The 17,016-nt window shown below is 32.5% G+C and overlaps 1 protein-coding gene across 1 annotated transcript; it reads left to right on the top strand.

The window, feature by feature from the left end:
• The first annotated feature begins 10,992 nt into the window (after positions 1-10,992).
• LOC139848740 (putative receptor protein kinase ZmPK1) lies at positions 10,993-13,362 on the top strand. Its single transcript, XM_071838444.1, has one exon. The coding sequence runs from the start codon at positions 10,993-10,995 to the stop codon at positions 13,360-13,362; it is 2,370 nt and encodes a 789-aa protein (XP_071694545.1).
• The last annotated feature ends 3,654 nt before the right edge of the window (positions 13,363-17,016 follow it).

Raw genomic sequence — 17,016 nt, 5'->3', positions numbered from 1 at the left:
GAGTAGTTATTCCAGCCCCCCATTAATCAGCTTTCTGACTTCGACAATTTAATGCTTTGTGAAGAATTCGGTCTTGAAGAGATAAAAGTGGTAGATTGGGACTTTGGGGATGTGCTAGTTCAAAAGCCTCATGTCCTAAATGTTACGTATTTTATGTTTACATTTTCGTTTTACGTTTGCATTTTACGTTTACGTTTTACATTATCGTTTTAGGTTTACGTTTACGTTTTGCGTATTACATTTTACGTTTTCTTTTTACGTTTTACATTTATGTTTACGTTTTCGATTTACGTTTACGCTTTACGTTTGCGTTTTACGTTTGTGTTTTTTGTTTTCGTTTACGTTTTCCTTTACGTTTGCGTTTTACGTTAAACGATTATTATTTAGTTTACGTTTTGACGTTTGCGTTTTACGTTTTACATTTTACGCTTATGTTTTATGGTTACGTTTTACGTTTTTACGTTAAACGTTTATGTTTTATATTTTTTGTCTATGCTTACATTTTTCTTTTACGGTTTTACGTTAAAAATTTATGTTTTATGTTTTTTACGCTTACATTTTACGTTTTACTTTTACGTTATACGTTTCACGTTATGTTTTACGTTCACGTTTTCTGTTTACGTTTTGTGTTTTACGTTCTACATTTTACTTCACTTTCCGTTCACGTTTTACATTTTAGTTTCACGTTTACGTCTACGTTTTACATTATGTTTACGATTTATGTTTTACATTTTACGGTTTAAAAATCGTGATATTTCAAATCCTTGAACCAAACACATCATAGGATTTCAAATCCTGTGATTTCCCCGAAACAAACGCCGCAAAAATGTGTAACTAAAAACTAAAACGCAAATCTATAAGCTGAAACTCAAATTGAAAAGTAAAACATGAAATGCGATACTGAAATACGAGTTTTAAAGATGAAACCCGAAACTGAATGTTGGAACGTGAAACTCAAAACTGAATCTTGAAAATAAAAATCGAAAACTAAAATACAAAACTAAATTTGAAATTCAAAACTCAAACACAAAACAAAAAAGTAAAACATAAGATTTAGAAATCCTTCACCATCACAAAGGATTTTCAAATCCTTCATCTATGGGATTTCATGAGATTTGAAATATAAATCCTTCCAACCAATCCGTTTAACCAAACATGAGATTTCATGGGATTTGAAATCCAAATCTCACGAAATCCCACGAACTGAACGCGCCCCGAGCCAAAGAATCTCGACCGCAAAATCATCAATCTCTGCCAAACAATCAAATACCTCTAACCATTTTTACAAATTAAGAAAACCCACTTCAAAACCTAACTTTACTAATGAAATCAAGATGTGAAACCCTAATTTCACCTACCACTACTTTCGTTGCAACTCTGATTTCACCCACAATCACCGTTGTTGCAACTCCATCGTCACCCACCACCGTCGTCGCTCTAACTCTGTCGGTCGCTCTAACTCTGCCAGAACCATTACCGACGCCGAGATCGATGAGCCATAATTGTAGCTCGAAATGGTTCCATTTGACATTTTCACCCAAGAACAAATGGTATGTTTTGAGCGAGAGAACAATAAAATTGTGAGTTTCAGAAGTTGTTGTTGGAAAGAACATAGATTTAGAAGTTGCAGTCACCACCACCATTGAATCCTAAGAAAATAAGTTTAGAGCTTTCTTGAAATTGTGATGGTGGTGTTTGATTTGTAATTTTAAACTAATGTGATGATTATTATTTTAATTGGATTCAGATATGAATCAATTAGTCGTGCGTTGTTGATAGAGATGCAATGATTAAAGAAATGAGAAGCAAAGGAGAGTAGTAGAATATGTGAAGAAGAGAGTCTGGCATATTCTCATACCGGAGATTTGTTATGTATGTATATGTATATGATTATGTATATGAAATATGAATATGTATGTATGTATACAATAACAATAATACTCAACCACTAAAGTGGAGTATGTGGTGAGTAGATGTAGACGGTCTTTTCTCTACTCTAAAGTAAAAGGGAAGTCATTCCTCCTAGGGTTGTTAACGAACCGAAATCGAGTCGAGCAGGAAGGAATTGAGCTCGGCTCGTACGAAAATTACTTTGTTCGAACTCGACTCGAGTTCGAACTCGATTATTTTTTCTATGTTCGAGCTCGATCTCGATATTCGCTTAAGTCACTTGTTTACAAGCTCAAATTTAATTTGTTCGAATTCAAGCTCGGATTCGAGCTCGATTAAAAGGATAGAAAATCGTACATATCTAATATGTATAAAATATAATATAATTGTTAGTTAATATAATTAAACAAAATAATTAAAAACTAATTTAATTAAGTACTTTTATTATAATAATATAAGTACTTTTCAACTCTAAAACTTAATGTTATCCTTATTCCCATATTTATAGAGCACTTATTTCCTCTCATTTCTTTCTTCCATCCAATGTGAGATGTAGATTGTGCCTGTTTCCATAAATTTATTTTATTTAATCTTTTTTTGTACAATTCAAATCAATTTGTAAACACTTTTTGTGAGTTATTCTTTTTACTTCATGACATGGACGTGATTTAGGGTGTACCAGTGATTGACGTTTGATTTGCTCCACTCATATCATTTACCTGAGATTAAAAAGACCCAAATTGACATATATACAAGTAAATAGTTTAAAATTGCATCTCCAATGGGAAGTGTTTTATTTTCCCAAAATGGATATCGATTTTTTACGAGTTCAAGATACATACATTTGAAGAACTTAGCTGAAATATTTGTAATATTCATATTGATGTTGAAGTTAGTAACATTGAAAACCTCGAAGCTTTGTATTCTTTAAAAGGATATACATTTTAATTGTAGTGTTTTCAGTGATGTGCTTTGTGCAAGAAATAAATGAAAGATGGATGGATATTGGATAGTAAGATGCAAAGAAATATTCTAAGATATGTGGTAGTAGTGGTGGTGGTGTTGGTGGTGGTGTCGGTGACAGTGGTGGTAGTGGGTGGTGGTTGGTGGTGGTAGTAGTAATGGTGATTGGTGGCGTGTGAGTGGTGGGGGTGGTGGGGGTGGTAGCGAGTGGTGGTGGGTGGTGGTGGATGGTGGTAGTAAAGGTGGTGTTGTTGGTTTGTGAGTGGTGGTGATGGTGGTGGTAGTTGGTGGTGATGAATGGTGGCGGTGGTTGCGGGTGGTGAGTGGTGGTAATGGTGGTGGGTGGTGGTAGTAGGTGGTGGGTGGTTGTGGTGGTGGTAGTGGGTGGTGGTGGATGGTGGTAGTAGTGGTGGTGTTGTTAGTGTGTGAGTGGTGGTGATGGTGGTAATGGGTGGTGATGAATGGTGGTGGATGGTGGTGGTGGTTACGGGTTGTGGTGGTGGTAGTAGGTGGTGGGTGGTGGTGGTGTGTGTGGTAGTGTATGGTGGTGGGTGAATGGGGGTGGTGGTGGTGGGTGAATGGGCTGGTGGTTGTGGTTGTGGTTGTGGTTGGTGGTGGTGGTGGTAGTCGTTGGTCGTAGGTGTAGTGACCCGAACTTTTCTATGTTTTTATATATTAAATGAAATTGATATTTACATGATTAAATGTTTCCAATATGTTAAGCAATCAAACTTGTTAAGACTTGATTAATTGAAATAGGTTTCATATATACAATTGACCACCCAAGTTGACCGGCGATTCACGAACGTTAAAACTTGTAAAAACTATATGATGACATATATATGGTTATATATATAGTTAACATGATATTATGATAAGTAAACATATCATTAAGTATATTAACAATGAACTACATATGTAAAAACAAGACTACTAACTTAATGATTTTGAAACGAGACATATATGTAACGATTATCGTTGTAACGACATTTAATGTATATATATCATATTAAGAGATATTCGTACATCATAATATCATGATAATATAATAATTTAAAATTTCATTTGATATTATAAACATTGGGTTAACAACATTTAACAAGATCGTTAACCTAAAGGTTTCAAAACAACACTTACATGTAACGACTAACGATGACTTAACGACTCAGTTAAAATGTATATACATGTAGTGTTTTAATATGTATTAATATACTTTTGAAAGACTTCAAGACACTTATCAAAATACTTCTACTTAACAAAAATGCTTACAATTACATCCTCGTTCAGTTTCATCAACAATTCTACTCATATGCACCCGTATTCGTACTCGTACAATACACAGCTTTTAGATGTATGTACTATTGGTATATACACTCCAATGATCAGCTCTTAGCAGCCCATGTGAGTCACCTAATACATGTGGGAACCATCATTTGACAACTAGCATGAAATATCTCATAAAATTACAAAAATATGAGTAATCATTCATGACTTATTTACATGAAAACAAAATTACATATCCTTTATATCTAATCCATACACCAACGACCAAAAACACCTACAAACACTTTCATTCTTCAATTTTCTTCATCTAATTGATCTCTCTCAAGTTCTATCTTCAAGTTCTAAGTGTTCTTCATAAATTCTGCAAGTTCTAGTTTCATAAAATCAAGAATACTTCCAAGTTTGCTAGCTTACTTCCAATCTTGTAGAGTGATCATCCAACCTCAAGAAATCTTTCTTATTTACAGTAAGATATCTTTCTAATACAAGGTAATACTCATATTCAAACTTTGATTCAATTTCTATAACTATAACAATCTTATTTCGAGTGAAAATCTTACTTGAACTTGTTTTCGTGTCATGATTCTGCTTCAAGAACTTTCAAGCCATCCAAGGATCCTTTGAAGCTAGATCCATTTTTCTCATTTCCAGTAGCTTTATCCAGAAAACTTGAGGTAGTAATGATGTTCATAACATCATTCGATTCATACATATAAAGCTATCTTATTCGAAGGTTTAAACTTGTAATCACTAGAACATAGTTTAGTTAATTCTAAACTTGTTCGCAAACAAAAGTTAATCCTTCTAACTTGACTTTTAAAATCAACTAAACACATGTTCTATATCTATATGATATGCTAACTTAATGATTTAAAACCTGGAAACACGAAGAACACTGTAAAACCGGACATACGCCGTCGTAGTAACACCGTGGGCTGTTTTGGGTTAGTTAATTAAAAACTATGATAAACTTTGATTTAAAAGTTGTTCTTCTGGGAAAATGATTTTTCTTATGAACTGAAACTATATCCAAAAATCATGGTTAAACTCAAAGCGGAAGTATGTTTTCTAAAATGGTCATCTAGACGTCGTTCTTTCGACTGAAATGACTACCTTTACAAAAATGACTTGTAACTTATATTTCCGACTATAAACCTATACTTTTTCTGTTTATATTCATAAAATAGAGTTCAATATGAAACCATAGCAATTTAATTCACTCAAAACGGATTTAAAATGAAGAAGTTATGGGTAAAACAAGATTGGATAATTTTTCTTGTTGTAGCAACGTGAAAATTGGTAACAAATCTATATTAATCATATCCTAGCTAACTTATATTGTATTATACATGTATTCTAATATATTATGTAATCTTGGGATACCATAGACACGTATGCAAATGTTTTGACATATCATATCGACCCATGTGTATATATTATTTGGAACAACCATAGACACTCTATATGCAGTAATGTGGGAGTTAGCTATACAGGGTTGAGGTTGATTCCAAAAATATATATACTTTGAGTTGTGATCTAGCCTGAGAAGTGTATACACTGGGTCGTGGATTGATTCAAGATAATATATATCGATTTATTTCTGTACATCTAACTGTGGACAACTAGTTGTAGGTTACTAATGAGGACAGCTGACTTAATAAACTTAAAACATCAAAATGTATTAAAAGTGTTGTAAATATATTTTGAACATACTTTGATATATATGTACATATTTGTTATAGGTTCGTGAATCGACCAGTGGCCAAGTCTTACTTCCCGACGAAGTAAAAAATCTGTGAAAGTGAGTTATAGTCCCACTTTTAAAATCTAATATTTTTGGGATGAGAATACATGCAGGTTTTATAAATGATTTACAAAATAGACACAAGTACGTGAAACTACATTCTATGGTTGAATTATCGAAATCGAATATGCCCCTTTTTATTAAGTCTAGTAATCTAAGAATTAGGGAACAGACACCCTAATTGACGCGAATCCTAAAGATAGATCTATTAGGCCTAACAAACCCCATCCAAAGTACCGGATGCTTTAGTACTTCGAAATTTATATCATATCCGAAGGGTGTCCCGGAATGATGGGGATATTCTTATATATGCATCTTGTTAATGTCGGTTACCAGGTGTTCACCATATGAATGATTTTTATCTCTATGTATGGGATGTATATTGAAATATGAAATCTTGTGGTCTATTGTTACGATTTGATATATATATGTTAAACCTATAACTCACCAACATTTTTTGTTGACGTTTAAAGCATGTTTATTCTCATGTGAATACTAAGAGCTTCCGCTGTTGCATACTAAAATAAGGACAAGATTTGGAGTCCATGTTTGTATGATATTGTGTAAAAACTGCATTCAAGAAACATATGTCGATGTAATATATTTCTATTGTAAACCATTATGTAATGGTCGTGTGTAAACAGTATATTTTAGATTATCATTATTTGATAATCTACGTAATGTTTTTAAAACCTTTATTGATAAAATAAAGGTTATGGTTTGTTTTAAAATGAATGCAGTCTTTGAAAAACGTCTCATATAGAGGTCAAAACCTCGCAACGAAATCAATTAATATGGAACGTTTTTAATCAATAAGAACGGGACATTTCAGTAGGTGGTGGTGGTGGTGTGTGGGGTGGTTGGTGGTAGGTAGTGTGTGGTGGTGGTGTGTGGTAGTAGTGGTAGTGTATGGTGATGGGTGTTCGTGGTAGGTGAAGGGCGGCGGTGGTGGTGGTGGTGGGTGAAGGGTGGTGGTGGTAATTAGTGGTTGGTGGTGGTGTTAGTATTGGTGGTGGGTGGAAGCTGGTGGTTGGTGATGGCGGTGGGTGGTGGTGTTAGTGTTGGCGGTGGGTGGTGGTGGTAGGTGGTGAAGGGTGATGGTTTGGAGGGTGGTGGTGGCATGGTAATTTATTTTATGTTTTCATGTGGAAATATGAAATACAAGATGATAATATATATATATATATATATATATATATATATATATATATATATATATATATATATATATATATATATATATATATATATATATATGCGCATGATCAATGGGGAAGTAACCAATTGGGGGGAAGCAAATTTTATTTTTTTTTTGAATTTTTTTTTTCCCGGCATCAAGATCACACGAAAATATGAACATTTAGAAGAGACACTTCGTGATGAATGTTATTATTTAGGCGGGAAAACGATCGACAAAAATAACATTCAAGATAATATTGTTCGTGAAGAATATGAACGTTTTTTTTCCATGTTTTGTGAAGTAAAATTTAGACCGATTTAGAGTTTAGGGTTTAGGGTTTGGTGTTATGGGTTTATTCCATAAACCCAAAACACCAAACCCTAAAACCTAAACCCTAAACCCTAAACTCTAAACCGTTCGTGTTAAAAACTCAATCTAAATCCTAAATCTAAACCCTAAACCCTAAATTTCTAAACCCTAATATCTAAACCCTATAAACCCTAATATCTAAACCCCAATAGCTAAAACCTCAACATACGCTCGAAAAACACGATAATTGTTATATATTACTTCTTCGAGCGTTTTCCCGCCAAAGTAAAAACATTTATCACAAAGTGTCTCTACTAAATGTTCATATTTTCATCCCATCTATAATGTTCGTGAACAAAGTTTTTTCAAAAAATGAAAGAAAAAAAAAGTTTTTGCTTCCCCCCCGATTGGTTACTTCCCTCTTGATCCTACCACTATATATATATATATATATATATATATATATATATATATATATATATATATATATATATAAAAGTACCATTAATATCAAGATTTCAACAAAAATATCTTATAGGTTAGTGGTTAAACAAGGGGAATCCATTCATGTGGTCTTGAGTTCGAATCCTCCTACATGCATTTATATTGTATTTTTCAGCATGTTTGGTGTAACTCGACTCGTTTAGTTCGGCTCGTGTAGCTCGACTCGTGTTTGCGTATAAACGAGTATACGAACTATTCGAGTCATATAAGCTCGATTAACTCGTTCGATTATTAGACGAGTTTTTGAGCGAGTCGAGTCGAATATTGACATTTTCATACTCGGCTCGTGAAACTAATTGAACCATATTTTTTGTTCGAACTCGACTCGAATTCGAACTCGTTAAAGCTTGAACTCGAAATATACGAGTTCGAAGTCGAGTAGCTCGTTAAAAGCTCGGTTCGTTAACAGCTCTATTCCTCCACCCACGGATACAGCGATCCTCGAATAGAAAAATCCGTCCCTTAATCGTTCCGTAATTTACATATAATTTCACGAGTAATTGAGAGGAGTTACAAGAGTTTCAGGAGTTAAACTGAAGAAATTATGATGTTTTTATGATTAATGAAGATTATCGACGAATGCACGAAAAGATATCTAAAATGAAGAAAAGTGGGTGAAAACAGTGAAGACCGCAAATTGCAGGTGGGGTAGTTTTGAAACACAACAGGTATGGCCACAATTTTGCGGCACATTTTTTGCGCCAGGATGTGTGAAGACCGCAATTTGCGGTTTGGCCACCGCAAACTGCGGTGCTGCCGATTTTGCTGAATTTTGGAAGGCTGAATTTTAGGGGATTTTGGCTTAGGGAGATTCTTATATAAATTAACCCTAAGACCACGAATTTTATACAATTCATCTCAGTTTTTAGAGCCCTAAACACTCCCAAAAATATCATTCATCATCACTTTTCAAAGATTCAAGTCAAGATCAAGCAAGTATTCTTCATGCAACTACAACAAATCATCATGTTCATCATCATCAACATGAGCGGCTAGTTCTTTTCTCTTTATTTCTTCCATGAACAACTAATGCATGTATTTTTCATTCAAGTTTTATGTGATTTGTGATATTATGAAACTTAAGTCTTTTGGATTATGATGTTTATGAGCCGATAGAGTATTGATTAATGCAAGTTTTATGATTTTGATTATTGCAAGTTGAGTTATAGTAATTTAACATTGTGTTCTTGATCCAACTTAGTGTTAATTAGATTAAAGATAAAGACATAGTATCTAGGTTGCATAATTCAATCTCAAGATAGTTTAGAATTAGTAGACTGAAGAAGTCTTGTCTATGAGATTTGATCAACACTTAATAAATATAAGACTTGTTTGAATGAATGCATGCTAGATTATGATTGTGAAGGAATTAAGGCTTTTAATCTCATGGTTTACATTTTAATCTTTTGTTCGCGCTTTAGTTTTAAAGTAATTAAGTTTCATTTTTAATTGGTTAATCTTAATTTAATCATGAGTTAAACAATCAATCAAATCCTGAAAAATTGTTTGCTTTTGACCATTACTTCCCATGAAACGAATCCTGCTTACCCTTACTAGTTAAAGGTAATTAGGTTTATTTTTGATCGGTACTTCGACATCAATCATCCCCCTCTAGTATAGAGGGCAGAGAGGCAGCTTCCTAAGGACCTCCGGCCATGATAATATAGTAAAATGGTAAAGCACACAAAGTAATGGTAAATAAAAAGAAACCTTACCATAGATAATATATAGGCCAATACGATATGTATATATGTATAGATAAATATAACGAGTTGTAAGTAAAATATGTAAATGGAAACATGCAAGCAAGATAAGACATTTTTTTTTCGAACAGCGGTAATTTATTAAAAAAACTAACAAAACACTAAGAAAAGACATGTAAGTAAAATATGTATATGTAAACATGAAAGTATGAAGCATGTAGGTATTATATGCAGGTATAAAACAAATACCTATATCATGTAAGTATAAAATATGTATGTATACTATGAAGGTATAAAACATGTATCTATAAAATTTAAGTATAAAACATATAAGGATAATATGTGAGTATAAATCATGTAAGTGTGAATGTACGTATAATATGGAAGTAAAAACATGAATGTAAAATATGCAAGTACAAGTAAGTACAATATGATATCCCGCAATAAATAAAATAAAAACATGTAGAAATATAATGCAATATAACAAACCATGTAACAATATAATGCAAAAAAAAAACATGTAGGTAAATATAATATAATGCACAAAACATGTTGGAATATAATTCAAAAAGTATAATGGGTATAATATGTAACGATAAAACACGTGAAAATATGCAGAGCCATATGCAAACATAAAATAATGTAGATGCACGATAATACAAACATATATGAAGCAAAAATGCAAGTAAGCATATAATATATATGTATGTATGTATACAAATCTGTTAATTACATTGATGATAGTGAATTGAGTGGAATGAGGCAAGCAAGAATGAGTTTAATACCTCAGATCTGCTGCTGTTAATTTTTTGCAAAAAAGAAAATAAAAGAGAAGAAAATGGAAGAGAAGTAGTTTGAAAGACGCCTCTACCCTCACATGCACATGGTGGAATTTAACGGATAAATTAACGTCAGTTAGTGATTTGGACTCTCTATGAAACATTTGTATACTATGGGAATTCTCCTTGTCAAAATAATTCCTTTTGACACCGCTAATACGATTTGACATACCAGAGGGACCCGTGTAATTTTGTCTAATATTTATGAAGTTAATAAATATTTATCATGTGTCTAGATTCTTAAGAGATAAATATACAATGAGACTATCATTTCCCGTTCCCTAACAGATTCTCTATAATATCTTATGCAAATGAATACGATCTATAAAGTTAAACTATTTATAATATATTCATTAATCACATGTCATGATGGATATGTTTTAGCTCCCCGTCCTAGTTGAAAGCGTTGAATATTTTTGTTTTTAGTTCACTTGTATAAAAATGACATGATGCTCAAACTATCAAAAATCATATATAATTTCAAACTGCAGTTTGTTCGATCATCCATATGTCACAATGCATATGCTTTCCATATTACTCTTACCTCTACTAATAATCATCTCTTATTCTCAACCTATTCTTACTACTACCAATGTTTTAACTCAAGGCTCATCACTTGTTGTCAAAAAAGGTGACCATTTGGTTTCACCAAATCGCCTTTTCACAGCCGGGTTCCACCAGATCGGCCAAAACGCTTACCTTTTCGCCATATGGTTTACCGAGCTCACCTCCGATGGTTCTCGTACATTAGTTTGGATGGCTAATAGAGATTTACCCATCAATGGAAAACGCTCCGAAATTTTCTTGTCGAAAACAGGAAACTTAGTTTTATCGGATGCTGGCCAACAAATTTGGGCCAGCAACACTAAATCTACTTCACCTTTGCAATTGCAACTTCTCGATTCGGGAAATCTTGTTCTCAACCAAGTAAAGGTACAAACACAATCATATATTTGGCAAAGTTTTAATTTTCCAACAAATACTCTTCTTCCTAATCAGCCTTTTACGAAAAATACAGTTCTTATATCGTCTAGAAGTTGGACAAATTATTCTTCTGGATTTTACAAATTTTATTTCGACAATGATAATGTTTTGAGCATTCTTTTTAAGAATGATGTTGTAACAAGCGTTTTTTGGCCGAAACCTTGGTTGATAGCAACAGAAGCAGGTAGATCTACTTTCAACAATAGTAGATTTGCTTTTCTTGATTCTAGAGGCAAGTTTACATCGACCGATAATTACTCGTTCGTTACGTCTGATTATGGACAAATTGTTCCAAGAAGATTGACTCTTGATGTTGATGGAGACCTTAGAGTTTACACACTTAACCAAAAAAAGTGGAGTGTTTCTTTGCAAACAACAAGTCTACCATGTCTAATTCATGGAAGTTGTGGTTTAAATAGCATTTGTACTTATAGTCGTGAAATCGGAAGGATATGCACTTGTGCATATGGATATAAGGCGAAAAATCGATCAGATTTATCTTTAGGGTGTGAACCCACATTCAATGTTACACAAAATCGTGAAAACTATGGATTCATAAGGTATCCGAATATGGAATTTTATGGATTTGATTCGTCGTATACGCCGGGGATTAGTCTTGAAACATGTAAGAATACTTGTTTGAATGATACTAATTGTAAAGCGGTTCAATATAGCTTTGATCCAGGGATGGGAGTTTTTAAATGCTATGTCAAGATTATGTTGTTTAATGGCCATAGTTTGGATTCAGTTTATACAACTTATGTTAAAGTACCCAAGAGTGATGTATTAGCATTTTATCAAAAGATCATTGCTAAGGAGTCGGAATTGAATTGCTCGAGTACTATAATCGAAGTGGAAAGATCATACATCGAAAAGACCCCGAACGAGTCGATCAAGTTCATGTTGTGGTTCAGTATCATCCTTGGTGCAATTGAAGTTGCACTCTTTTTAGTCATCTATTATACTACCAAACAACTTTCAAGTGGAGAAACACAATCCTACGTGGCAGTTGGTTCTGGATTCAGAAGGTTTACGTACGATGAGATAGTAAAGGCGTCTCGTAAGTTTAGAGAAGAGATTGGTAGAGGTGGTAGTGGTATTGTTTATAAAGGCGTACTGCTCGATAATCGGGTGGTAGCAATTAAGCAACTTAATGAGGCTACTCAGGGAGAGGCTGAATTTCTAGCAGAAATAAGAACGATTGAGAGAATAAATCATAGGAACTTAATAGAAATGTACGGTTATTGTGCCGAGAAAAAGCATAGGATATTAGTGTATGAGTACATGGAGAACGGTTCACTAGCGGAAATGTTAGTCGCAAATCGGCTTGATTGGCAAAAGATTTTAGCGATTGCGATTGGTGTAGCGAAAGGGCTAGCTTATTTACATGAAGAGTGTTTGGAATGGGTTTTACATTGTGATGTTAAACCACATAACATATTGTTGGATTTAAGTTATAGTCCAAAAGTGGCGGATTTTGGGTTGTCTAAGTTGTTTGAACGAAGCGCGGTTGAGGGTTCAAGTTTTTCAAGGATTAGAGGGACTAGAGGATATATGGCTCCCGAATGGATGTTCAATCTTCCTATTACATCAAAAGTTGATGTTTATAGTTACGGGGTCGTGATACTAGAGATGATAACGGGGAAGAGCCCGTTGCAAATGCAACAGAGTAGCGGTGAAAATAGTGGGAGAGATCAAACATTGGTCGAGTGGGTCCGAGACAAGATTCGCGATGAAGGTGTTGAAGAAGTTGTGGACGTTGAGACGTGTGGTGAATACGATACGAAAAGTTTAAAGAATGTTTTGAAAATTGCATTACAATGTGCCGAAGAAGATAGAGATGCAAGACCTTCAATGAGTCAAGTGGTACATATGCTTCTTCACCCAGACTTTGATGATTAAATTGTAAATGTTAGCAGGAAATAGCGTTTGAACTGTTAACACAAGAAAAAAGACAGTTTAAAAATATAATTATCACATTGTATTTTTTGTTTACTTTACATTTGTATTTTTAACGGTATACATTTTTGTTTTACATTTATAAAGTTTTAGTATCTGTTGATGAGAGTGGATTATTAATATGAGACAAGTAAAATATTGTTAAACTAGGTTGACTTTTAGAAAATAATCTTTAAAAATCTTGCTTGGTTACTTTTAATTGTTAATAAAAGAGACAGCTTCATTGACTTTCTAACTAAACTTCATTAGTAGTAACATATAGATAGAAGCTAAAAATTTAAGTCGCAGTGGCCTTCAAATAATAATAATCAATTAATTAATTGTTTCCATGTTTGATTTTTATTTAGTAAAAAATAGAAAAAATTACGCCGTTGGTACCTGTGGTTTGTTTGCATTATCATGACAACACCTAAACTATTTTTTTTGCGTAGTTGCAAGTTATGGATTGTTTCAGTCGATGATAATAATTTTCGAGTGTTAGGAATTGAACTTGAAATATCCTTCATGAAGAGATTGTAGCTTGAAAGCGTCTAAATCATGAAATCACCTTTTTCAAGTTCATAAGAAGTTGAAGTCACTCTTCGATGATGATAAACATTGATGGATGTTGTTTTGAGTGATGACTTTTTAGAATAATGTTACAGGAGGCTTATGGAATCAATCTTAAGTAATTGAAGTGATTATTTCTCAATAGGAAAAATGACAAAAATACCCTCACATGTTTCACACATGGGTCAATCATTAAAATTTGACTATAGTTAGCCAAGGGTACAGTTAAACAAAACCTAGGTACCAACTACGCGAAAATAAAAGTTTAGGTTGTAGTGACCCGAACTTTTCCATGTTTATATATATTAAATGAAATTGATATTTACATGATTAAGTGTTTCTAACATGTTAAGCAATCAAACTTGTTAAGACTTGATTAATTGAAATAGGTTTCATATAGACAATTGACCACCCAAGTTGACCGGTGATTCACGAACGTTAAAACTTGTAAAAAATATATGATGACATATATATGGATATATATATAGTTAATATGATATTATGATAAGTAAGTATCTCATTAGGTATTTTAACAATGAGTTATATACATAAAAATGAGACTATTGAATTAAGAAACTTGAAAACGATATATAACGATTATCGTTATAACAACGTTTTACTAATTACATATGAATCATTTTAAGATATTGATACACTATATATAAACATGTTAAATGATAAGTAAACATATCATTAAGTATAATAACAATGAACTACATATGTAAAAACAAGACTACTAACTTAAGGATTTCGAAACGAGACATATATGTAACGATTATCGTTGTAACGACATTTAACTGTATATATATATATATATATATATATATATATATATATATATATATATATATATATATATATATATATATCATACTAAGATATATTAATATATCATAATATCATGATAATGTAATAATTTAACATCTCTTTAGATATAATAAATAATGGGTTAACAACATTTAACAAGATCGTTAACCTAAAGGTTTCAAAATAACACTTACATGTAACGACTAACGACGACTCAGTTAAAATGTATATACATGTAGTGTTTTAATATGTATTCATACACTTTTGAAAGACTTCAAGACACTTATCCAAGTACTTCTACTTAACAAAAATGCTTACGATTACATCCTCATTCATTTTCATCAACAATTATACTCGTATGCACGCGTATTTGTACTTATACAATACACAACTTCTAAATGTATTTACTATTGGTATATACACTCCAATGATTAGCTCTTAGCAGCTCATGTGAGTCACCTGACCATGTGGGAACCATCATTTAACATCTAGCATGACTTATGAGCAAGGAAACAAAAATAAGAACTCCTTTTAACCCCACTCACCTTCACCACTCACCACATACTCCATTTCACTTCCAATTTTCTTCCCAATTCTCTCTCAAAACACACACACTCTTCCATGAACGTCTAAGTTACTATTTTTTCATCAAAAATCATCAAATACAAGCTTTGGTTATTACCTATAATCATCATAAAAACAATTACTCAAGAACACATCAAGAACACTTCCAAGTTTACAAGTTTACTTCCAAGTTTCCTAATCCATTCCAAGCAATCATCTAAGATCAAGAAACCTTTGTTATTTACAGTAGGTTATCTTTCTAAATCAAGGTAATATTCATATTCAAGCTTTGATTCAATTTCTATAACTATAACTATCTTAATTCGAGTAATAATCTTACTTGAACTTATTTTTGTGTCATGATTCTATTTCAAGAACTTCCAAGCCATCAAAGATCCTTTGAAGCTCAAGTTATTTTTTCATCATTTCTAGTAGGTTTACCTACTAAACTTGAGGTAAACATCATTCAATTCATATATGTATAACTACCTTATTCGAAGGTTTAAGCTTGTAATCACTAGAACATAGTTTAGTTAATTCTAAACTTGTTCGCAAACAAAATTTAATCCTTCTAACTTGACTTTTAAAATCAACTAAACACATGTTCTATATCTATATGATATGCTAACTTAATGATTTAAAACCGAAAAACACGAAAAACACCGTAAAACCGGATATACGCCGTCGTAGTAACACCGCGGGCTGTTTTGGGTTAGTTAATTAAAAACTATGATAAACTTTGATTTAAAAGTTGTTCTTCTGGGAAAATGATTTTTCTTATGAACATGAAACTATATCCAAAAATCATGGTTAAACTCAAAGTGGAAGTATGTTTTCCAAAATGGTCATCTAGACGTCGTTCTTTCGACTGAAATGACTACCTCTACAAAAATGACTTTTAACCTGTATTTCTGACTATAAACTTATACTTTTTCTATTTAGATTCATAAACTTAAGTTCAATATGAAACCATAGCAACTTGAATCACTCGAAACGGATTTAAAACGAAGAAGTTATGGGTAAAACAAGATTGGATAATTTTTCTTGTTGTAGCTACGTGAAAATTAGTAACAAATCTATATTAATCATATCCTAGCTAACTTATATTGTATTATACATGTATTCTAATATATTATGTAATCTTGGGATACCATAGACATGAATACAATGTTTTGACATATCATATCGACCCATATATATATATATATATATATATATATATATATATATATATATATATATATATATATATATATATATATATATATATATATATATATATATATATATATATATATATATATATATATATATATATTTCGGAATAACCACAGACACTCTATATGCAGTAATGTTGGAATTAGCTATACAGGGTTGAGATTGATTCCAAAATATTATATATACTTTGAGTTGTGATCTAGCCTGAGGCTTGTATACACGAGGTCGTGGATTGATTCGAGATAATATATATTGCTTTATTTTCTGTACATCTAACTGTGGACAACTAGTTGTAGGTTACTAACGAGGACAGCTGACTTAATAAACTTAAACAGCAAAACGTATTAAAAATTTTGTAAATATATTTTGAACATACTTTGATATATATGTACATATTTGTTATAGGTTCGTGAATCGACCAGTGGCCAAGTCTTACTTCCCGACGAAGTAAAAATCTGT

The sequence above is a fragment of the Rutidosis leptorrhynchoides genome, chromosome 5 (assembly GCF_046630445.1).
Source record: "Rutidosis leptorrhynchoides isolate AG116_Rl617_1_P2 chromosome 5, CSIRO_AGI_Rlap_v1, whole genome shotgun sequence".
Taxonomy (NCBI): Eukaryota; Viridiplantae; Streptophyta; class Magnoliopsida; order Asterales; family Asteraceae; genus Rutidosis; species Rutidosis leptorrhynchoides.
This window is presented reverse-complemented; position numbering and strand designations above follow the sequence as displayed.

Coding starts and splice junctions, on each gene's coding strand:
- LOC139848740 (XM_071838444.1), top strand. CDS start 10,993: ATGCATATGCTTTCCATATTACTCTTACCTCTACTAATAATCATCTCT.